This window comes from Scyliorhinus canicula, chromosome 1 (genome assembly GCF_902713615.1).
Source record: "Scyliorhinus canicula chromosome 1, sScyCan1.1, whole genome shotgun sequence".
In the NCBI taxonomy this organism is placed as follows: domain Eukaryota; kingdom Metazoa; phylum Chordata; class Chondrichthyes; order Carcharhiniformes; family Scyliorhinidae; genus Scyliorhinus; species Scyliorhinus canicula.
The window spans coordinates 2,010,138-2,035,267 of NC_052146.1; the positions used below are offsets into that span (position 1 = coordinate 2,010,138).

The 25,130-nt window shown below is 50.3% G+C and overlaps 1 protein-coding gene across 2 annotated transcripts; it reads right to left on the reverse strand.

The window, feature by feature from the left end:
- Nucleotides 1–431: 431 nt before the first annotated feature.
- Nucleotides 432–24,602, reverse strand: tmed2 (transmembrane p24 trafficking protein 2). Of its 2 annotated transcripts, XM_038799599.1 has the most exons (5): nucleotides 24,346–24,602; nucleotides 15,375–15,567; nucleotides 10,146–10,166; nucleotides 8,954–9,061; nucleotides 432–4,967 (listed from the first exon to the last, which is right to left on the reverse strand). In XM_038799599.1, the coding sequence occupies exons 1-5, from the start codon at nucleotides 24,529–24,531 to the stop codon at nucleotides 4,843–4,845; spliced, it is 633 nt and encodes a 210-aa protein (XP_038655527.1). In that variant the 5' UTR covers nucleotides 24,532–24,602; the 3' UTR covers nucleotides 432–4,842. The 2 variants fall into 2 exon arrangements, with proteins under 2 accessions (XP_038655527.1, XP_038655614.1); XM_038799686.1 differs by lacking the exon at nucleotides 10,146–10,166 and having other exon boundaries at nucleotides 24,346–24,597.
- Between the last annotated feature and the right edge of the window lie 528 nt (nucleotides 24,603–25,130).

The window sequence follows — 25,130 nt, forward strand, 5'->3', positions numbered from 1 at the left end:
TTCCTCCCACAGTCCGATAATGTGCAGGTTAGGTGGATTGGGCATGGTAAATTGTCCCTTAAGTGTTCCAAGGTTAGGTAGGGTTACAGGGATAGGGTGGAGACATGAGCTTGGGTAGGGTACTCTTTCGTCGGACCAGCGCACACTCGATGGGCCGACTGGCCTCCTTCCGCACTGTAAATTCTATGATTCTAATTCCATAACTTCATAGCCCAATGGGAAAAATGCCTGGCACATCCTGCCCTGATAAATACTAGACAATGCTAACAAAATATCACTATGCATAGAAGTGTATAAATAACAGGTGGTGATTAGGGGAAAAGTAAGACAGGTGGAAGAGAAAGCTATGGAATTGTGGAGCAGAATGAAAGGATGGACAACAGAATAGATGCAAAAAAAAAAATTACAAACTGAAAAAAATCAACAAAATATCCAGATATTTTCTTTATTCAACATTTCAATATTTTATGAAAAAGAGCAGCTAGTCCAGGTCTGCTTCATTTCAGCTCCCACGCCATAACGTACAAAACCTGATCGGTAAAAAAAGGATTCCACGCTTGATAACGAAATTAGAATTTTGAATATAGTCACATCGAAAAGTCAACTGAACACATCCAATCACATAACTGGGCAATTTCATTACATGGTTTTGTTTTAAAAGTTACAGAAATTAACTCAAGTGCTCATGCTCCCCATTTGTGAGGATATGAAGGGAGTCTGCACTAAAGCAGGTGGAAGGACACTTACACGGAAAAGATTCAAATTACAGGAACAAACAGCCCGAGCAGGTCACCTCAAACTCTGATGTATATTAGCCTGGCTTAGTGATCAAGCAAAAATCTCCTTTCAACACTATGGGAACCCAGTTATACATTTCATTAAGGCAGGGGTGTTCTCCCCGATGGCCTGAAACCAATAACTATCCTTTAACCAGTTTTGTTAAATAGATTAGCTGGGGTCATTACCATATTGATGGTTTATGAAAACATTTCAACACTGATAAAACTTCAATTTCATCGGCTGTTAAGTGCTTTCGTATGTCCCGAGCCATTTTATAAATGCTAGTTCTTTCTTCCTTTAAATCTGTACCTCCTGCTAAACGTGTAGCTGTAACTTTAAGATGGAGTCTCAATGCTCAAACTCCAAAGCAAAGTACTCCACAATTTTGTGGAAAACAATTTGCGGTAATCAATAATCACAAAACTTCACTGGGATAACTGAGCAAAGGGCACATTCTAAAACGGTGATGGAAATTTATTGGATCCTCTTTCCAGTCTCCCAATTTACTCCCCATCTCTCCTGATAGTAGTAGTGTCAAGCAGAGGAGCAACCCCATCTCACCCATCAGTATCTTCTCACAGTGACCATTCACAAAAGATGAGCCACGGTAGGTCCCAGGAGCAGAGAAAGAATGGTTTAGCACAGGGCTAAAGAGCTGGCTTTTAAAGCAGACCAAGGCAGGCCAGCAGCGTGGGTTCAATTCCCGTACAAGCCTCCCAAACAGGCGCTGGAATGTGGTGACTAGGGGCTTTTCACAGTAACTTCATTTGAAGCCTACTTGTGACAATAAGCGATTTTAATTTCATTTTAGCTGAGCTCAAACCCGTCCTCATCCAATGTACGTTCTAACCTAATTAGGGGTCAGGAATTGTGACTGATTTAACCCTCGAGCACGGAGGACAATTCCTGTGGGCCCATTACAGCCTCATTTATCAGCAAATGTATCACAGGCAGAAGCTAAAACGGATTTGAAATTGTACTCGCCTTGTGCCATCCCACACGCCAGGAAATCCTTTAATATTAAATGTAATGATTTGGCAATTTTGTTAATTTAATTCTGACTGCAAGGTCACTGAGAGCAGTTAACCGTCACAATCCATATTAAAACCATGAACGTGAGGAAATCAATGCTACAGCCCAGATCCATTGTGTTCAAAGAAGACAACAGGAGGGAGCAATAAACAAAATCAGCAAACCATTTCAAAATCTTAGGTGACGGATTTAAAAATCTCAATGCAGTAAAATCTGCAGAACCAAAAACCAGACGAGGGCGGACGGCTAAATCCACAGCCACATGCAGTTTGGACATCTCCCTTTCCCCACTTTGTTGGCTTCGGAAATTCAACAGGATTGTCCTGATTTACTGTAAATTCCTTTAATGCATATATTTCTCATTTGCAAGTACACTTTTGTGGAAAATACAAATAGGACTGGAATTCAATTCTATCGACTGAGTGGTTAGATACCGGCCGTAGTATGGAGGCTTTCAGAGTTGGAAGACCAGGTGTCTTTGTGGCGGTGACTGTACAAGAATAGTTGAAAAAAGTTATTAAATAGACAAAGCTCTGGTTAATAATCACAATGACATAAACCAGCTCATTTGCAGCACTATTCGTAGCATCTGTAACAAGATGACGGAAAGCATTTCAGTGCTTGGCTGTTCATCAGGATTGGTTCCCACCCCCAACATTGACACTTCTGACCTCTCAGTATTTCCAGAATTTCTGTTTCAGATTCCCAGGGTTTGCAAATTTCGTCTTTTTTATTACAACTAATTCGGCCGACTTTATTGTGAGACGGAGTAAAACTGCACCTGCAGCACGAAATAAAAACATTCATTGTGTGTCTACCTTTAGTGAATCTCCCTGCACCCGATCACCCAGATCAATAATACTCACCATTGACAAACTACAGACTTTCAGCAACCATGTTAATACTGACTCAAAATCATTCACAAATCTAAATGCTCGTCGGGATGGACGGTGAGTGGGGCGTGTTGCGAGGAGCAGAGCAGCTTGGGGCATGTCCCGTTGCTTACACAGCACTGGTCGGCTCTTGATTTTGAATGTTACAGCAGTTCGAGCCTATTGGATCAGACGACTGAAATTCCTACTAACAAAGCTGCACATTACAAAGTACATCTGAAATGATCAAAGAATGAACTCACAAGGTTATATACTGCTTCCGTTTGAGTTTTAAAAAATGAATTGGAATTTTGTTTTCCGTAATGATGTTTACCTGTACAGGAACAGGCACCAACACGTTTACAAAGGACAGAATACAAACACGGACAAAGGCCACTGCTTCTCCGCACCTCGTCGATTGTTTGAAGAGAATGTTTCATTAATTACTCACTGGCTTGGGGGTCATTTTATTGGAGTCACACTTTTGACTTTACATCATATCACATCCAATCCATTTAAGATGTGATGTTACACAAACATTTTGAAAATAATTGACAGACAGCTGCTTCTGGTTAAAAGGTGAAGTTTTATAAACCTGTTCTTTGAAAGTTTCACAACCCCCACAAGTTTTTAATCCATCAAAGGTCCTTCCCAGGCACAGTGCGCACCAGCCAAATTCCAAATCATTGCAGATGCTCCCTGATCCAAATTAACAATAGCATTTATTTATACAATATTTCCAGCCATTGAAATACCTGCAACCTTCTAAAGACTGTGGTGACGATCGATTCTAGATTGTGGTGATGATCAGTTTGAACTGGGAAATTAAATAGTAATTTTCCAACACAAACACACCCTGGAATATTTTAATATCTAAATGGGCCACTGTTCTGGATTCGTCAGTTTGGAACTTTGTTTTCATATGAAAGTGTCACCCACCCTTCCTCAGAATATCTCGACTCTCCCGAGGAGCTTTCACTTCCCTGGTTTTGCAATGGAGAGTGTTTCAGTTAATGGCGAAATTGCTACCAATTACTTCACAAACATTCTGAGAGCGAGAAACAAAGTTCCTGAATCCTCAAAATCATCCCTCACATCACAGCCAAGGATTGGACACATTGTCCGCTAGAAAGGTTACAGGTCATCAGCGAGGAATGAACCGACTGAATGCAATTGGGCCACTGTGTAGCCCATGGAACAGAAGATTATTTTAAACTGTTTCCAGAATCAAGTAGCATGCCCTTTATTTTTAATATAAATAAAAGAACCTTTAATAGTGTAACGTTGTGGGGTTGTGGAGCTCCATCTGCTGTACCCACAGTTTGCTGCTCTGATGTAAATACAAGTTGACTTCTAAACATGAAGGGAAACCAGAAATGTAAATAAATTGTACAAAATTGTTGAGTGAAAGATTTTCAAAAGACTTATTCACACCAGTCATGTCTTAATCAGCAACCCACACACCTAATGCTTTTCCTTTTCATTTGCAGTTTAAGCCCATCATCAATGTTACCGACAAATTAGAGCAAAGCAAATAAAAAGCGTATCCATATGGATTTTTATAAAAACATCCACATCCATAACCAATCACCAAACACCCAGAGGCAAATTTGGTTCCAGTGGTGAAAACAGATAATGAAAGGAGAAAGAAAATTGGGTGCAACAACATTAAAGTGGCTGGGCAGAGTTACAGTAAATCTATACCTTAGGTACTAAACTAATTGTAAATTTGGGGAAATCCTCCATAGAAATGCACAGCCACTTAAAAAAAAACAGTTGCAGGGAATGACTAATGTTCCAAAAAGCAGGGGCAATCTATGTACAGCATTGCAAACAAATTAACCTGCTTACAGACTGTAACAGAAATGCTTTAAAAACATTAGGTGGGTTTGTGTATTCGTCAGATCCCTTTCTTGATCCGAGATGTTTTGGAGCATTAAAAATCCCCTACATTGTAATTTGAGGCCTCTGCAAATTATTCTTTTAAACCCACAAACTCCCAATATTGTACTACAAAGGGTTTTAAATAAACAGCAGTAAATGAAGACCATTAACACCGTGCGTGGAAGGTTTTCAGTCACGTGACAAAGTATTAAAAGCTGTTGTGACCAGATACTTCTCAGATTGGGGTTCCGATGCTGAACTTCTACAAGGGCCACTAGACAACCCTCCGGACTTCAAAAAACCTCTTCAGGTAGTAGATCTGTCCAAGGGTCATGGCAACTAGCACCAGAGCTTCAAAGAAAGACCAGAGGACCACTCTGCTGTTTGTGTTGTCATTGACTGCAGAGAAAAGAGACAGAATAAACAGGACTGACCCAGTCACACAATTCACAGTAACTTCATTGATGTAAGCCGACTTGTGACACTAATAAAGATCATTTAAATTAACACGTTAAAAAAAATCACAATGAAACGTACAGATCAAATTCATGTCAGCGTCATTGACAGTTGTATTCTGCATTCAGGAGATTATTCCTGTTCATTAACTTCCAATTCACAATCGTTTGTTATCCTTTTCTTCCAACAACTAACGGTTGGTTTTAGTTCTCCCGCCTCTCATTCTCCAGCAGCCACGCTGCAACCGCTACTGTTCAGACTTCTGACACTTTGTAATAAACTCTGAAGACAAACACACGGGCAGACTTTCCACCGTTCCTTTCCGATAGGAATTATCTCTGAGCAATGATGGGCTCTTCGGGATGATGATAGTCTCGTGATTATGGCACTGGGCTAGCAATCCAGAGATTTGGAATTCAAGTCTCACCGTCGCAAGTTAGAAAATTGTATTTATTAAATATGGCGCTTTGTGGCTGTGCACCAGAAACAGCGACTATAAAACCTGCTGCTGTCATAAAACAACTTTATATGTAAATATCAGGTACACCATAGATTGAACTGTTACTCTGTAAAAACTGGAAAAATACCAATAAAAATATTTCGGAAAAAATGTCTGAACATGGGTAGAGGACCAGGCTTGTCCAACCAGTTCTCGAGTGGCCACACTTCAGTTTTTCAGACAGGGGGTGGAGGTGACGATGAGGCGAACATCCAAAAGATACGGTTTGGTACGGCGTAAAAGATGATTTTTTTTTAATGCCGACATATGATTAGAAACAACTTGCTGGGCAAAAAAACCTCGCAACAGTAAACTGTAATTCAGGGCTGGTTTAGCACAATGGGTTGGAATGCAGAACAATGCCAGAATCGCGGGTTCAATTCCCGTACCAGGATCAAACCTGGGACCTCGGTGCTGCGAGACAGCAGTGCTAAGCACTGCACCACCGCGCTGCCCTTCAATAAAGACAACCATTAGTGTGTGTGTGCGTGCGTGTCAGGATCTCATTTACAATGCAGACCGGGGCCATGGGGAAAGGATTCACGGGTCACTATGCAGCCCAGGGGCCACAGGGAGGGGCTTTGGGGGCCACAGGGAGGGGCTTTGGGGGCCACAGGGAGGAGCTTTGGGGGCCACAGGGAGGGGCTTCGCGGGTCACAATGCAGCCCAGGGGCCACAGGGAGGGGCTTTGGGGGCCACAGGGAGGGGCTTCGGGGCTCACAATGTACCCCGGGGCCACATTGGGGGGGGGGCTTCATGGGTCACAATGCAGCCCCGAGCTTCAAACCTGTTCTGCTGCTCATTGAGATTATATCCAATCTGCGGCCAACTCAATTTATCCCCCTCTGCCCCCTGTCCCTTGATAGATAGAATAGAATCCCTACAGTGCAGGAGGCACTGGAAAGAGCATTATACTTGAGCCCACACCTACACCCTTATCCCTGTAACCCAGTAAGCCCAACTAACCTTTTGGACACTTTAAGGCCAGTCCACCGAACCTACACATCTTCAAACTCATACATTTGGTGAATAGAAAATCTGAGGTTTTCAAATTTTGTTTCAAACTTCTACCGCCCTTTATAGAAGTGTTTCCAATTTCACACCCAAAAGATGTGGTTCTAATTTTTAGGCTATGCCCAGTGGTTCTGGATTCCCCGATCAGTTCCCCTTTATTCTCTGACTAAAGTCATGTCTGGTGAATTTGAAAGGCATATGGAGGTTATGTAAAGTCAAATGATGGCTGTGATGACACTGCGGGTGGAGGAGACTAAGGCCCCGGTAAAGGCGACGGAGTCGGAGAATGTGGCTGAGATAAGAGAGCAAGGAGATAGTTTGCAATACTTCGCAAAGGTGTTGGCAGAGTTGATGGGGGAGGGAGAAGATCCTGGACAGGGCACATCGGTCGCTAGGGCCGAAGACAAAAGCGAATGAGCCACCAACAGCAGTTCTACTTCACTTCCACAAATATCATACCAAGGAAAGGGTCCTGACTGGGCAAAGCAGAGGTGAAATGGGAGGGTGCTGATATACGGATTTACCAAGATTTCACAATGGATTTGGTGAAAAGGTGGGCGGCTTTTGGACGGGCAAAGGCGGCACTCTACAACAAAGGCGTGCGGTTTGGAGTGGTCTACCCCGCAAAGTTGAGGGCGACATACAACTCCAAGGATCTCTATTTCGGAACAGTGGAGGCGACGGTGAGGCCGAAGGATTGGGACTGAAATGAGAGATGTGACTGGAAACGTGATCTGGATTGAGGGGAAGGCGTCTGGGTTTAGTCTGTGTTTGTTTTTAATACATCTTTATATTTGTGTACTGGGTGGTGGGAAAGTAGGGGTCTTGGGGTTGGCTGAATGTGAGGGTAGTCTGGCTGTGTCCAGAGTTTGCTAGAACCATTTTGGATTTGGCGATATGTGCAGTGGCTTTGGGGGGGGGGGGGGGGGGGAGAGAGAGAGAGAGAGAGAGAGAGAGTTGGGGGTGGGGTCTTTTCCCCTGAGATTGGGTTGTGGAAGAGGGGATTTGGGGGGGGGGGGGGGGGCTGGGTAGGGGCCCCCCCACTAACAAGCAGAGTCTGGTCAATGGACGGGAGTTTGGTGGGGGAGGGGCTGCAGCTGTCAAAGTCTAGCTGAACAGGCTTCGATGGGCCTGGGGGGCGTGAAAGGGAGGGGGAGGGAAGCGATACTGGGCGAGAGGTTAGGCCTGAGAGGCAATAGAAAAGGTGAGAGGATGATGTAAGGAGGAGGAGGCTCTGTGGGTAAGGATGGAGGCGGGCTCTTGCAGGGGGTCAGGGGTGCGGGCGTTGGCAATGGCACTGATCCCGATGGCCCCAGGAAAGTATTCGGGGAGCCGGGTGGTGATGGCCACACTGAGGATTTGGAAGCAGTTTATGACACACATAAAATTGAGGGCTGGGTCAGTGGGGATGCCGATTAGGGGGAATCACGGGCTCGGGCCAGGAAGGATGGATGCGAGGTTTGCGGGCTGGGAGAAGGGTCTCAGTGAAATGAAGGATTTGTTTCTTGGGGGACGATTTGCGAGTCTAGAAGAGTTGGGAGAGGGATATAGATTGACAGAGAGGGGTTTAGATATATGCAGGTGCGGACTTCGCAAGGAAAGTGTTCCTGACATTCCCGGTAGCGCTGGATCCTTCGTTGTTGGAGGAAATGTTGTCAGGGGAGGGACAGAAGAGTTGTCTCGGTGATTTACGGGAGGATCCTGGAGAAGATATCCAAGGAGGGGATTAAGATGAAATGGGACGAGGAGCTGGGGACAGTGCTTGAAGAGGGACTGTGGTGTGAGGTGCTACGGAGGATGAATGCCTCGACTTCTTATGTGAGGTTGAGGCTGATACAGCTGAAAGTAATGTATAGGGCTCACCACACTAAATCAAGAATGAGCAGGCTGTTTGTGGGGGTAGAGGATACCTATGAGCGATGTGGGAGGGGTCCCGCAAATCAGTTCACATGTTTTGGTCCTGTCCAAAACTAAAACATTTTGGATGTTGGTATTCAGGACAGTTTCAGGGGTCCTGCAAGTGGATGTGAAACCCGGCCCCCTAGAAGCCATTTTTGGGGTTTCGGACCAGCTCGAGCTGCAGGTGGACACGGGGTCAGATGTTAGTCTTCACCTCGTTGATCGCTAGGTGGGTTTTGTTGGGGTGGAGGTCAGCCTCAGTGTGGCGGGGGGATTTACTGGAGTTTTTAACCCTGGAGAAGGCAAAGTTCGAACTGAGGGGGATAAAGGAGAGGTTGTACCTCTGGGGTTTGTTTATTATGCACTTTCAGGAATTGGTTACCATTGATTGTTGGGGGAGGGTGGGGAGGAGGTCTTGTTTGGGGGAGTTGCTTGGGGCTGTTTAGGTGTTGTATTATGAAAATGTTGAAAATTTGTTGACTAAAAATACATTAATAACACCAATACGTGTACGTACTTGCTCTGTGTATCCTCTCGCGTACTTCCATGTACTCCTGCTCGTGCTTCACTGCTGTCATGGCCACGGCCAGTTCATTGATCATCTCTTCTAACTTGTTCTGGTGAGCTTTATCAACAAATGGGAAGGTCAGTGCGCAATCTCAATTTATGCATAATATGTTCAGTCACTAAAGCCATTCCTCAAAGCAAACAGCCAATTTTCTGAAGCTCCAAACTTTGCATGTGCTCTCTCCAAAATGGCTAGCAAGACCGGTCGCAAATTAGTCTAGAAAATGTTGTAAAATGAAATAAGTTAAAAGGGACAATTTTGGAAGGTAGAATATAAAGTTTTTGAAATGGCAATCACTCATTTCTAATCTATTTTTAAAATTTTAAAAATAAATTTAGTGTACCCAATTAATTTTTTCCAATTAAGGGGCAGTTTAGCGTGGCCAATCCACCTACCCTGCCATCTTTGGGTTGTGGGAACGAAACCCACGCAGACACGGGGAGAATGTGCAAACTCCACACGGACAGTGACCCAGAGCTGAGATCGAACCTGGGACCTTGGCGCCGTGAGGCTGCAGTGCTAACCACTAACCCACCGCGCCACCCACTCATTTGTAATCTGTTGTGCAATGGGAATAGCTCAAAAACCAGATCTATCTAATCAAAGTTACGGAGACATTTGCCCCCTGCTATTCAAGGCTGAAAAACAAATTGCACACTTTAGGAGTATTTTAGTAAGATCAATGAGCAGTAATCTGAATGATAAGAAGAATTCAGTAAATATTGTATTCCTTTCGTATACAGAAAGTAACAGTCCCTGTTCATGGTCACAATTGAAAATAAATATTCAGAGGGTGACCCAAGATTCACTAATGGTTTTAGCTGTGGTTTGAAGTGAAAGCTGAGGCAGATTGTACAGCTGGATGCTGTGTTGTTTTAATGTAAACACTTCCAAAATGTCAGCAGCAACTCCCCATTTCCAAACTCTGCCTACATCCCTGGGTTAGTAATCGTTAGCACGACCTGCCATTACACAACACTGGAAACATTGACACTATGATTCCTACAAGGGAAGAGGCAAAGAATTCATTCACAAGTACAAAACGAAGTTCCAAAAGCCTGTTTTTGCATTCGCCAGGTGTTTAAGGGAATTACAAAAGAAAGATAAAGAGACAGCTGAAAAATGTTTACGGTTGACGTACCATCCCATGTATCCCCACCACCTGAAGGAAAGGGTAAAGAAGGACACAGGATGAATAAAAGTTCAAAGTAAAGACACAGTAAGTAAAAGGGGACAAAGTGAAAAACAGGATGCTTTTCTTTTACATTGCACCGGTGCCTCTGGGCTTCAGACGTGGGGGTTGGCTGCCGCTGTAAGACATGCTGTGACAGTCAGAGGACCTAGGGCCACGAACAAGCCCTCAATTGCTTCGACAATTTTTACGTCGGCTGCTCAATACCCACGGTCCAGGTGCACAATAAAAGCTGACAATCTAATTACAAATGATTACGTGGAGCAGAATATTGTAATGTGCAGCTTCAAATGATAAAGACACAGGAGACTTGGTAAGATGCCAAACAAAAGAAGCAATGGTGACAACTACAATAGATCAGGTTCTAAGTGAAAGCAGAGAATTTTTCATGCACTAGAGGTTTTACAAATGTGCTCTGTGTTCATAGTCCAAACCCACACAAGAGAAATCTTGGAAATGATGAATTCTCTGAAGTGTTAGTCAGACCAGTTGCATTTAACCTGCTCTCCTTTGACACTTTCAAGCGTGAGATCTATTTATATCTATATTTTAGTGTGAAAGTGTCACACTGGAAGAAATAGAGCTGCTGCAATTAAATTTGAATATACCTGCAGAGATTCAGGTATTTTAAAATGTTTGGGCAGCACGGTAGCATAAGTGGATTGCATTGTGGCTTCACAGCACCAGGGTCCCAGGTTCGATTCCGGCTGGGTCACTGTCTGTGTGGAGTCTGCACGTTCTCCCCGTGTCTGCGTGGGTTTCCTCCGGGTGCTCCGGTTTCCTCCCACAGACCAAAGATGTGCAGGTAAGATGGATTGGCCATGATAAATTGCCCTTAGTGACCAAAAAGGTTAGGAGGGGTGATTGGGTTACGGGGACAGGGTGGAAGTGAGGGCTTAGGTGGGTCGGTGCAGACTTGATGGACCGAGTGGCCTCCTTCTGCACTGTATGTTCTGTTTCTACGTAACCCCATTATGTTCGAACCCCACAAATCCCATTGAAGCACACATTGTACAATATAGATTAATCCTTCATCATATTAATTCAAAAGGGGAAGTAGACCAGTGAGTCTAACATCGGTAGTCGGGAAGTTGCTGGAGTCAATTATCACAGACTTCATAGCGCAGCATTTGGAGAGTAGTGGTGTAATCAGACAAAGTCAGCATGGATTTACAAAAGGAAAATCATGATTGACAAATCTACTAGAATTCTTTGAAGATGCAACTAGTAGAGTTGACCAGGGAGAACCAGTGGATGTGGTTTATTTAGACTTTCAGAAGATCTGACAAGGTCTCGCATAATAAATTACTATGTAAAGTTAAAGCGCAGGGAATTCCGGGTAGCAGGGACCTGTGCTAGGAGTCCAACTGTTCACCTCATATTAATCAGATAAATGAGGGAATTAATGGGGCAGCAGGGTAGCATGGTGGTTAGCATAAATGCTTCACAGCTCCAGGGTCCCAGGTTCGATTACCGGCTGGGTCACTGTCTGTGTGGAGTCTGCACGTCCTCCCCCTGTGTGCGTGGGTTTCCTCCGGGTGCTCCGGTTTCCTCCCACAGTCCAAAGATGTGCGGGTTAGGTGGATTGGCCATGCTAAATTGCCCGTAGTGTCCTAATAAAAAGTAAGGTTGGGGGGGGGGGGGTTGTTGGGTTACGGGTATAGGGTGGATATGTGGGTTTGAGTAGGGTGATCATGGCTCGGCACAACATTGAGGGCCGAAGGGCCTGTTCTGTGCTGTACTGTTCTATGCTCTAAATACATTATCACCAAATTTGCAGCTGATACAAAGTTGGGTGGGAGGGTGAGCTGTGAGGAGGATGCAGAGATGCTTCAGCGGGATTTGGACAGGCTGAGTGAGTAGCACATGCACAGCAGATGTAATATAATGTGAATAAATGTGAGGTTATCCACTTTGGTAGCAAAAATAGGAAGGCAGATTATTACAGTAGTCCCCTGTTATACCGTGCTCCGCAATACCGCGGTTTGCGATATACGGCGGGGGGGGGGGGGGCTTATGGACCCCAACTGTCAGCTTCCCTCTCCGGATCAAAGTGAGCCGGCCGCTGATATTGACACTGCCGGCTGATTGGAGGGAGAGAGCAGCCGGCAGTGTCAATTTCAGCGGCCGGCTCACTTTGATCCGGAGAGGGAAGCTGCTCTCTCACTGAAACAATCAGCCGGCTGCTGAAATTGACACTGCGGCTGATTGGAGGGAGAGAGCAGCTGGCAGTGTCAACTTCAGCGGCCGGCTGATTGTTTCAGTGAGAGAGCAGCTTCCCTCTCCGGATCAAAGTGAGCCGGCCGCTGAAATTGACACTGCCGGCTGCTCTCTCCCTCCAATCAGCCGGCAGTGTCAATTTCAGCGGCCGGCTCACTTTGATCCGGAGAGGGAAGCTGCTCTCACTGAAACAATCAGCCGGCCGCTGAAATTGACACTGCCAGCTGCTCTCTCCCTCCAATCCAACTTTGAAGTTGTTAAAAATGCAGCAGTGCTTGTTTTAATTAGATCCACGATGGGGGTTTTAAATTTATTTAAAAATCTATGCATGCGCTTCCCATTGTGAGTCTACGGGGGTCTGACCTCTCCCCCCCCCCGGCCCCCCGTAGACTCACAATGGGAAGCGCATGCATAGATTTTTAAATAAATTTAAAACCCCCATCGTGGATATCCGCGGCTCGGATGCAACGCGGGTGGCTGTTTTGGACCCCAACACCTGCGTTATAAAGGGGGACTACTGTATTTGAATGGGTGTAAACTGAGAGAGGTGGATACTCAGCGAGACCTTGGTGTCCTCGTGCATCAGTCGCTGAAGGTAAGCGCGTGGTTGCAGTAGTGAAGAAGGAAAATGGTATTTTGACCTTCATAGCGAGAGGATTTGAGTATAGGAGTAGAGATGCTTTACTGCAATTGTATAGGACATTGGTGAGGCCACACCTAGAGTATTCTGTGCAGTTTTGTTCTTATCTGAGGATGTTTTTTAGAATTAGAACAGTACAGCACAGAACAGGCCCTTTGGCCCTTGATGTTGTGCCAAGCAATGATCACCCTACTCAAGCCCACATATCCACCCTATACCAGTAACCCAACAACCCCCATTAACCTTATTTTTTAGGACACTAAGGGCAATTTAGCCTGGCCAATCCACCTAACCCGCACATCTTTGGATTCTTGCTATGGAGGGAGGGAGCGCAGCAAAGGTTTACCAGGCTGATTCCTGGGATGGTGGGACTGTCATATGAGGAGAGACTAAGTTGGTTACGATTATATTCATTGGCGTTCAGAAGAGTGAGGGGGGGGATCTCATTGAAACTTACAAAATTCTTACAGGATTAGACAGAGTAGATTCAGAAAGAATGTTCCCGATGGTGGGGGAGTCTAGAACTCGGGGTCACAGTTTGAGGACAAGGGGTAAACCTTTTAGGATGGAGGGGAAAAGAAATTTCTTCACCCAGAGAGTTGTAAATCTGTGGAATTCGCCACCACAGAAAGTAGTTGAGGCCATAACTCTGTGTAATTTCAAGGAGGAATTAGTTATAACTCTTGGGGCTAAAGGATCACGGGATATGGGAAAGGTGGGATCCGGATATGAATGGCAGAGCAGGCTCGAAGGACCAAATGGCCTCCTTCCTCTTCTATTTTCTATGTTTCTAAGACGACATCTGCACAAATCGAAATCTACGAGGAGCATTGGCATTTTTGGTCATCATGAAACAATTACTTGATGTAAAGACCTAATTTGTTCAGTAATTTTCTTCAGAAATATCACTGGGCCATACCCAATCTGAAATTCCTGACCCTTAGAATCATAAGAATGTTAGAACAGAGAAGGAGGCCATTTGGCCCATCTTGTCCATGCCAGCCCAAGGACATCCAGATGCCCTTTCTAATCCCACCTTCCTGCACCTGGCCCATAACCCTGTAGTTTACAGAGTAGTACAGAGAGGTAAACCCTGTAGTTTACCTCTGCGTAAAACCGTTTTTCCTCATATCCCCTCTACACCTTCTGCCACTTGTCTTTTTTTTTAATTTAGAGTACCCAATTCTGTTTTCCAATTAAGGGGCAATTTAGCGTGGCCAATCCACCTGCCCTGCACAAATCAACCATGATTGAATGGTGGAGTGGACTCGATGGGCCGAATGGCCTTACTTCCACTCCTATGTCTTATGGTCTTACAGCACTAAGGTGCAGATCCAGGTACATTTTGAAATAGTTTAGGGTTTCTGCCTCCACCACCCTCTGCGTAAAACCGTTTTTCCTCATATCCCCTCTACACCTTCTGCCACTTGTCTTTTTTTTTAAATTTAGAGTACCCAATTCCGTTTTCCAATTAAGGGGCAATTTAGCGTGGCCAATCCACCTGCCCTGCACATCTTTGGGTTGTGGGGGAGAAACACACGCAGACACGGGGAGAATGTGCAAACTCCACACAGACAGCGACCCAGAGCCAGGATCGAACCTGGGACCTCAGCGCTGTGAGAGTGCAGTGCTAACCATTGCGCCACCGTGCCACCCTACCTGCCACTTATCTTGAACACCCTCTGTTTAGCATTGCAGTGGTTAAAGGAAAGGTGCCAGCACACGAACCTCAAAACAGTAAACTCATTAATTTAAAGTATTGTTTTATAATTCATAAGAATTTTGTAGAAGCTGCGAAATCACAGACAGAAGTGAGAAACTGCCTACAAAGAAAACAGAATAGAACACAGATCAAAGACAATGGTCAGTTTATAATCAACAGATTGAGCCCTTTTTTCCTTTTGTGTTTCCCGGCTACATGAGAACATTCACTTACTGCAAAGTTTGTCTTTTTATTTAAACAGAATATAAATCACAGAATTGGTCCAAAGCAGGCCATTGGGCCCATCATGCATACACCTAATCTCCCCAAATGAGCATCGTGACTTGGTGTTATTCCCCAGTCTTTCCGTGACCCTGCACATTGCTCCAATTTAAATAATCATCTCATGCCCTTGATCAATTGAATCTGCCTCCACCACACTTCCAGGCAGTGCATGGTTAATCTCAAGGCTTGGATCAACCCCACATGTGGTAAAACATTTCACTTTCTGTTGCTCTAATCATCAATGGCCCCATTTAATCAAAAAAGGAAATAGCCAACACCCGTCCTTGGAGCTACGAACCCCTGCCCCCTATCAGCAAGTGTAAAATCCCACCTTCTGTCTCCATATCATGTCCTTTTGGTGCCTCTCCAATGTCGATAGTGAACATCACAATCTTGGGGGTCATTGTAGACATTCTGTTGCTGAAACAGAATTTATATGTTCCATCCATGTGTGCTGCAAACGTGTATTTCCCACTCGACTCCCGGTCCCCCTTATAAATATTTTTACCATCTGGTCCTGTTATCTGCAGGAAACAAAAATAAATATCACTGAATGCGTCACAGGTTCTGGCAACTGTGAAACGTCCATTTAAAGTACATGGGAGAAACTTTTATTTCACCCTCCAAAAGGGCACTGTGAAATGAAATTAAAATTGCTTATTGTCACGAGTAGGCTTCAATGAAGTTACTGTGAAAAGCCCCTAGTCGCCACATTCCGGCGCCTGTTTGGGGAGGCTGGTACGGGAATTGAACCGTGCTGCTGGCCTGCCTTGGTCTGCTTTAAAAGCCAGCAATTTAGCCCAGTGTGCTAAACCAGCCACAGATAAATTTAGATTACCCAATAATTTTTTCCAATTAAGGGTCAATTTAGCGTGGCCAATCCACCTACTCTGCACAGCTTTGGGTTGTGGGGGCGAAACCCACGCAGACACGGGGAGAATGTGCAAACTCCACCCGGACAGTGACCCAGAGCCGGGATCGACCCTGGGACCTCAGCGCCGTAAGGCAGCTGTGCTAACCACTAGGCCACCGTGCTGCATGTGTATATTAAAGACTGATAATAAAAGATGTACAACTTTCACACTAGCAAATTCTTGTCACCACCCTAACTAGCCATCAAAACAATGATGGAAATTGCCAAATTGCAATACAAGGGCTCGTTAATAGTCTCAACAGGTCTGGCAGTATCTGCGGTGAGAGAAATAGAGTTAACCTTTCAGCTGAATATGCCTGAATACACTATAATGGCCTCCTTCTGCACTGTAAATTCTATCTACACATTTAAACTACCAAAACAAAGGATTTTGACTCCAAGTTTCTGCATGGGTAGTAGGGGACACTGAAAACCTGCTGCTGCTTGTCTTAGTTAATCAGTTCAGAGACTGATTTTCAGAATTATCTGCCACCGACAGAGATGAATCCCAACCCACAGTGACACATCTAACTTTCCAGGCAGCATTAGTGAGCAACGCCAGTTGTTCAATCACAAGCATCCTTTAGTGCTGTGCACCTGTCCTTCAGGCACTGGACTGAAAACTACTTTGTGAAGAATGCCTTTATTATCAATCCCAAAGAGCCCTCAGGAAAGCGAATCAGCTGTACATATCTACATATTTTTAAAAAAGCTTCCATTCCACGCACTGTCAACTTCTATTAAAATTCCCATCTCCATAGTTCAAATGGAAACTGCCCGTGTAACTTTCTCACATTCATTCCACTCTCCTACCAGCTGAGGTGCTGGTGCCACATTAGTCAGGAGGGTGGAATTAGAGTGTGACAGCTTAGATGGTGGATTTTGGAACTTGGTGTAACCAGAGAGAAAATGGATTCTTGTTGGGCATCTAGAATGCACTTTCGGACACATGGGGGAAAGAATATTGAATATTAACTGGGGAAGAATTCAAAGCGGTGGCACAAACGTAATGGATTTCATCCTAGGCAGCCCAATTCTAAAATTCCATGTAAACGCAAGGTCAGAATGCATAACTATAAAATGAGCACTGAACCACACCAGCATGCGCTGGTCCCACTATCTGCATGTCATCTGAACACTATTTTAGGACTTCACTCCTCCTGCATTGCTCAGGGAAGTGTTGGGTATTTACAACGGTCTTTTTCTAGAGCAGTGAACTGTCAGAGGTCACCCTAAAAAAAAAACTCAACACTGCTGATATTCCAGGATGTTGGAGCCCTGAATGACAACCTTTAGAATTAAACATGTGGGAAAGTAACACATGATTACCTCCAGGCATGGACTTTTACACTCAAAACACATCTAAAGTTTTAAAAATTGGAATAATGTGGTTTGAGAGAAGCAACAGCAGAACACGTCTGCTCGCACTCTATGTCCATGCAAATCAACTACTTGGCACAATTAGATTTCAGTACAGCATCAAAAAGGTCTTGGGTCAAGGACTGTAGTTGCTATGGCCCCCACTTTAATTCAGGAGTTTGACTTCACTTTTCCAACTGTTCCAAGAGGAGGGGGATTTTCGGATTTCAAGAGTTCTGATTCAGAATAGATGTCCAGTTCACAAGCTGACAAAAAGCACCTCTGCACAACTTAAGGTGCTTTTGTAGATTTTTTTAAAAATGTGAACCAACTTAAAAGGAGCACTTTGCATTTGCACACAATCTGTCAGACTAAAACATTTAAACTTGAAGTGTTTGCAGGGGCAGTGTTAATGCAGAATATTAGGACATGAACTCTTAAAAGAGGTGGTGGCGGTATGGGAGTGAAATTTGAAGAATAATAATCTTCAGTATTTTCACAAGTAGGCCTACATTCACACTGAGAAGTTACTGTGAAAAGCTCCTAGTCGACACATTCCGGCGCCTGTTCGGGTGCACAGAGGGAGAATTCAGAATGTCCAATTCACCTAACAGCACGTCTTTTGGGAGGAAACCCACGGAGGAAACCCACACAGACATGGAGAGAACATGCAGACTCCGCAGACACTCACCCAAGCCAGAATCGAACCTGGAGCTGTGAAGCTATAGTGCTAACCGCTCTGCTACTGTCCCGAATATAGGGAAAGGGGAGGGCTTCTGGGCTGATTAGCGCTTTAAAAAACACTGGTGCAGGTGATCAGATGAATGGTTTATTCTGCATTGTAAGATTCTGACTATGAAACAGTTTGTACAGTCTCCACCCCAAACTTAAACAATCTTCTCTTTGCAAAAAGTGAAGTACCTGTCCAATTCCAGTCATTCCCGTATCCACGTTGATATTGATCAAACTTTCCATTGTGCACAATTTATAACACACCAGTTATTTTTAAGTAATATATCATACTGTCTTTCCACAAAATGGGGATTGATTCATATTTGTTCTGCTAATGGCCTTAGCAAAAAGCTTTGCAAAGACGAAAGGCTCAAAATCTATCTGCAATCTACTCACTAATTTTAATTGGAAGCCCTCAACAAAGTAACCATTTTATCAAATGAAAACCTGGTCGAATTTAACCCGATACCTGAACAGTAATGAGCTCGCTCACCACCCTGCTATCACACAACCATCAACAATCATTCCACACTAAATACTGATCGGGTGTCAAAGACATTGTCAGAATTTAAGTAAAATATAAACAGAAAGTGTTGTAAATATCCACAGGTAAATCGTCTAGAACAGGGGTGGGCAAACTTTTCCGTGCTAGGGCCACATTCAGAAATTCACAATTCACAAAGGGCCGCATAGTATATTAAGTAAAATAATTACTTCACCCGGTTATGATTCTGGGCGCCTCATATAGAACATAGAACAGTACAGCACAGAACAGGCCCTTCGGCCCTCGACGTTGTGCCGAGCAATGATCACCCTACTCAAGTCAACATATCCACCCTATACCAGTAAGTAACCCAACAGCCCCCCCCCCATTAACCGTAAAAAAAAAATTTAAAAAAAAAAAAAAAAAATTTTTTTTAAGAAAATTTTTTTTTTTTTTTTTTAAATGACTTGGTGGGCCGCAGAAATACCTTTGGCGGGCCGCATGCGGCCCGCGGGCCGTAGTTTGCCCACCCCTGGTCTAGAAAGATAACGGACAGGCCAACAGAACAGACAAAATGTCCATATGTCACCAGCTACTTGACAAGCTTCAATGGCAAATTAACATTTTACTTGAGGAAGTTTAAATTTGTGAAACCAATCACTGTAGAAGTTATTTTGTATTTTACTTCAAAGCATGGGTGGTGCGTTAGTGATATGTGGGACACAGCATGGAAAAATATTCCCCCCGTAGGAGGCACACAGGCAGCAAAATTCAGTCTTCAAAATGAATGTTTGACTGCACAAACATTTCTACAAACTAACTTGATTGAATCTACACAACTTTAGACTTTAACCATCCCCAACAGAGAGAGCAGCGAGGTTCAGAAACTACCTCTCTGCAATGTGGTACACAAAACTTAAACAGATGAACATTGGCCATGTTTGCACTGGAGAGACACAGTGAGGAGGGGTTTACACTCGGTGCCTTGTGGTGAAGGCAGACAACTTGTCAGAATTCAGAGCCCTGCATCAAAGTTCACTCAAAACTCCTTTCCACATCGAATAACCATTTTGTGTGGATATGAATGAAGTAACATCACCAAAAGCAGTCTCCAAACATCAGCACTGAAAGGGAAAGGCACCTGCCCCATCCCCCGCGCACAGCCTGGCCAGTCTCCCCCCGGCACAGGCTCCCTGCACCCGGCACAGCCTCTCCAGTCTCCCCAGCACAGCCTCTCCAGTCTCCCCCAGCACAGCCTCTCCAGTCTCCCCCAGCACAGCCTCTCCAGTCTCCCCCAGCACAGCCTCTCCAGTCTCCCCCGGCACAGCCTCTCCAGTCTCCCCCGGCACAGCCTCTCCAGTCTCCCCCGGCACAGCCTCTCCAGTCTCCCCCGGCACAGCCTGGCCAGTCTCCCCCGGCACAGCCTGGCCAGTCTCCCCCGGCACAGCCTGGCCAGTCTCCCCCGGCACAGCCTGGCCAGTCTCCCCCGGCACAGCCTGGCCAGTCTCCCCCGGCACAGCCTGGCCAGTCTCCCCCGGCACAGCCTGGCCAGTCTCCCCCGGCACAGCCTGGCCAGTCTCCCCCGGCACAGCCTGGCCAGTCTCCCCCGGCACAGCCTGGCCAGTCTCCCCCGGCACAGCCTGGCCAGTCTCCCCAGGCACAGCCGCTCCAGTCTCCCCCAGGCACAGCCTCTCCAGTCTCCCCCAGGCACAACCTGGCCAGTCTCCCCCGGCACAGCCTGGCCAGTCTCCCCGGCACAGGCTCCCTGCCCCCGGCACAGCCTGGCCAGTCTCCCCCCGGCACAGCCTGGCCAGTCTTCCCCCGGCACAGGCTCCCTGTCCCCGGCACAGCCTGGCCAGTCTCCCCCGGCACAGCCTGGCCAGTCTCCCCCGGCACAGGCTCCCTGTCCCCGGCACAGCCTGGCCAGACTCCCCCGGCACAGCCTGGCCAGTCTCCCCGGCACAGGCTCCCTGCCCCCGGCACAGCCTGGCCAGTCTCCCGCCGCACAGCCGGGCCAGTCTCCCCCCCGGCACAGGCTCCCTGTCCCCGGCACAGCCTGGCCAGTCTCCCCCGGGTACAGCCTGGCCAGTCTCCCCCGGCACAGCCTGGCCAGTCTCCCCCGGGTACAGCCTGGCCAGTCTCCCCCGGGTACAGCCTGGCCAGTCTCCCCCGGGTACAGCCTGGCCAGTCTCCCCCGGGTACAGCCTGGCCAGTCTCCCCGGCACAGCCTGGCCAGTCTCCCCCGGCACAGCCTAGCCTGTCTCCCCCCGACACAGCCTGGCCAGTCTCCCCCGGCACAGGCCCCCTGCTCCTCGGCACAGCCTGGCTGGTCTCCTCCCCCGGCACAGCCTGGCCAGTCTCCCCCGGCACAGGCCCCCTACTCCTCGGCACAGGCCCCCTGCTCCTCGGCACAGCCTGGCTGGTCTCCCCCCCCGGCACAGCCTGGCCAGTCTCCCCGGCACAGCCTGGCCAGTCTCCCCCGGCACAGCCTGGCCAGTCTCCCCCGGCACAGGTCCCTTGCCCCTCGGCACAGCCTGGCCAGTCTCTCCCCCGGCACAGCCTGGCCAGTCTCTCCCCCGGCACAGCCTGGCCAGTCTCTCCCCCGGCACAGCCTGGCCAGTCTCTCCCCCGGCACAGCCTGGCCAGTCTCTCCCCGGCACAGCCTGGCCAGTCTCTCCCCCGGCACAACCTGGCCAGTCTCTCCCCCGGCACAGCCTGGCCAGTCTCTCCCCCCGACACAGCCTGGCCAGTCTCTCCCCCGGCACAGCCTGGCCAGTCTCTCCCCCCGGCACAGCCTGGCCAGTCTCTCCCCCGGCACAGCCTGGCCAGTCTCTCCCCCGGCACAGCCTGGCCAGTCTCCCCCCCCGGCACAGCCTGGCCAGTCTCTCCCCGGCACAGCCTGGCCAGTCTCCCCCCCCGGCACAGCCTGGCCAGTCTCTCCCCCGGCACAGCCTGGCCAGTCTCTCCCCCGGCACAGCCTGGCCAGTCTCTCCCCCGGCACAGCCTGGCCAGTCTCTCCCCCGGCACAGCCTGGCCAGTCTCCCCCGGCACAGCCTGGCCAGTCTCTCCCCCGGCACAGCCTGGCCAGTCTCTCCCCCGGCACAGCCTGGCCAGTCTCTCCCCCGGCACAGCCTGGCCAGTCTCTCCCCCGGCACAGCCTGGCCAGTCTCTCCCCCGGCACAGCCTGGCCAGTCTCTCCCCCGGCACAGCCTGGCCAGTCTCTCCCCCGGCACAGCCTGGCCAGTCTCTCCCCCGGCACAGCCTGGCCAGTCTCTCCCCCGGCACAGCCTGGCCAGTCTCTCCCCCGGCACAGCCTGGCCAGTCTCTCCCCCGGCACAGCCTGGCCAGTCTCTCCCCCGGCACAGCCTGGCCAGTCTCTCCCCCGGCACAGCCTGGCCAGTCTCTCCCCCGGCACAGCCTGGCCAGTCTCTCCCCCGGCACAGCCTGGCCAGTCTCTCCCCCGGCACAGCCTGGCCAGTCTCTCCCCCGGCACAGCCTGGCCAGTCTCTCCCCCGGCACAGCCTGGCCAGTCTCTCCCCCGGCACAGCCTGGCCAGTCTCTCCCCCGGCACAGCCTGGCCAGTCTCTCCCCCGGCACAGCCTGGCCAGTCTCTCCCCCGGCACAGCCTGGCCAGTCTCTCCCCCGGCACAGCCTGGCCAGTCTCTCCCCCGGCACAGCCTGGCCAGTCTCTCCCCCGGCACAGCCTGGCCAGTCTCTCCCCCGGCACAGCCTGGCCAGTCTCTCCCCCGGCACAGCCTGGCCAGTCTCTCCCCCGGCACAGCCTGGCCAGTCTCTCCCCCGGCACAGCCTGGCCAGTCTCTCCCCCGGCACAGCCTGGCCAGTCTCTCCCCCGGCACAGCCTGGCCAGTCTCTCCCCCGGCACAGCCTGGCCAGTCTCTCCCCGGCACAGCCTGGCCAGTCTCTCCCCCGGCACAGCCTGGCCAGTCTCTCCCCCGGCACAGCCTGGCCAGTCTCTCCCCGGCACAGCCTGGCCAGTCTCTCCCCCGGCACAGCCTGGCCAGTCTCTCCCCCGGCACAGCCTGGCCAGTCTCTCCCCCGGCACAGCCTGGCCAGTCTCTCCCCCGGCACAGCCTGGCCAGTCTCTCCCCCGGCACAGCCTGGCCAGTCTCTCCCCCGGCACAGCCTGGCCAGTCTCTCCCCCGGCACAGCCTGGCCAGTCTCTCCCCCGGCACAGCCTGGCCAGTCTCTCCCCCGGCACAGCCTGGCCAGTCTCTCCCCCGGCACAGCCTGGCCAGTCTCTCCCCCGGCACAGCCTGGCCAGTCTCTCCCCCGGCACAGCCTGGCCAGTCTCCCCCCGGCACAGCCTGGCCAGTCTCCCCCCCGGCACAGCCTGGCCAGTCTCCTCCCCCGGCACAGCCTGGCCAGTCTCCCCCCGGCACAGCCTGGCCAGTCTCTCCCCCGGCACAGCCTGGCCAGTCTCTCCCCCGGCACAGCCTGGCCAGTCTCTCCCCCGGCACAGCCTGGCCAGTCTCTCCCCCGGCACAGCCTGGCCAGTCTCTCCCCCGGCACAGCCTGGCCAGTCTCTCCCCCGGCACAGCCTGGCCAGTCTCTCCCCCGGCACAGCCTGGCCAGTCTCTCCCCCGGCACAGCCTGGCCAGTCTCTCCCCCGGCACAGCCTGGCCAGTCTCTCCCCCGGCACAGCCTGGCCAGTCTCTCCCCCGGCACAGCCTGGCCAGTCTCTCCCCCGGCACAGCCTGGCCAGTCTCTCCCCCGGCACAGCCTGGCCAGTCTCTCCCCCGGCACAGCCTGGCCAGTCTCTCCCCCGGCACAGCCTGGCCAGTCTCTCCCCCGGCACAGCCTGGCCAGTCTCTCCCCCGGCACAGCCTGGCCAGTCTCTCCCCCGGCACAGCCTGGCCAGTCTCTCCCCCGGCACAGCCTGGCCAGTCTCTCCCCCGGCACAGCCTGGCCAGTCTCTCCCCCGGCACAGCCTGGCCAGTCTCTCCCCCGGCACAGCCTGGCCAGTCTCTCCCCCGGCACAGCCTGGCCAGTCTCTCCCCCGGCACAGCCTGGCCAGTCTCTCCCCCGGCACAGCCTGGCCAGTCTCTCCCCCGGCACAGCCTGGCCAGTCTCTCCCCCGGCACAGCCTGGCCAGTCTCTCCCCCGGCACAGCCTGGCCAGTCTCTCCCCCGGCACAGCCTGGCCAGTCTCTCCCCCGGCACAGCCTGGCCAGTCTCCCCCCCAGCACAGCCTGGCCAGTCTCTCCCCCGGCACAGCCTGGCCAGTCTCTCCCCCGGCACAGCCTGGCCAGTCTCTCCCCCGGCACAGCCTGGCCAGTCTCTCCCCCGGCACAGCCTGGCCAGTCTCTCCCCCGGCACAGCCTGGCCAGTCTCTCCCCCGGCACAGCCTGGCCAGTCTCTCCCCCGGCACAGCCTGGCCAGTCTCTCCCCCGGCACAGCCTGGCCAGTCTCTCCCCCGGCACAGCCTGGCCAGTCTCTCCCCCGGCACAGCCTGGCCAGTCTCCCCCGGCACAGCCTGGCCAGTCTCTCCCCCGGCACAGCCTGGCCAGTCTCCCCCGGCACAGCCTGGCCAGTCTCCCCCCGGCACAGCCTGGCCAGTCTCCCCCCCGGCACAGCCTGGCCAGTCTCCCCCCGGCACAGCCTGGCCAGTCTCCCCCCCCGGGCCCTCATACTCACTGAGCAGTCAGTTACACAGCGGTTACCGGGCTACCCCAGGCCGAAGGCCGGCCTGAGATGAGGCCCAGCGGCGGCCCTCAGGCCGGGACAGAGCGGCGTGTCGGAACCCCGGCTCTGGGGCTTCCGGGCCGGCCTGAGGCCTAGCCGGGCGCTCGCTCACCTCCACATCGATGTCCAGGAAGCCGCCCTCGGCCACCTCGAAGATCAGCCCCATCTTGGTGCCGGACGTGACCTTCTCGAAGAAGCACTCCTCAGCGTGGGCATCGATGCTGACGAAGTAGGCCGAGGCGCCGCACAGGTAGGTGAGGAGGCCGAACAGCAGCGAGCACTCGCCGAGCGTCAACATCTTGAGACCGCGGCCTGTCCGCGCCGCCCGGAGCCCGCCTCACCCACTGCCACGTCACAACACCAGGCCGCCACGGCGCCTGCGCGGCCGCTCCGGGCTCCGGCACTGCGCCTGCGCGGCCGCTCCGGGCTCCGGCACTGCGCCTGCGCGGCCGCTCCGGGCTCCGGCACTGCGCCTGCGCGGCCGCTCCGGGCTCCGGCACTGCGCCTGCGCGGCCGCAGTCTCCCATCAGCAATGGTGTCTCCTGCGCAGGCGCAGCTCTCCTTGCGCCTGACGCGCCGGACAAGCCGCCATTGACACCTCAGCTCAGAGACAGGTCCAGTCACCTTACCCACACTCTCCAGCAGCCTCAGCTCCACCGCCTGGATCCACATTCCTGCTTTATTGTGAAGCAGAAGGTCATGGATTCCACTCCCACTCCACAGAAGGATTGCTCGAGGTATTAAAGCGCATCAAGTTAGATAAATCCCCAGGACCTGATGAAATGTATCCCAGGACATTGTGGAAAGCCAGGGGGGAAATTACCGGCCTGCTGGCTGAGATATTTGAATCATCGACAGCCACAGGAGAGGGGCCTGAATATTGGAGGGGAGCAAACG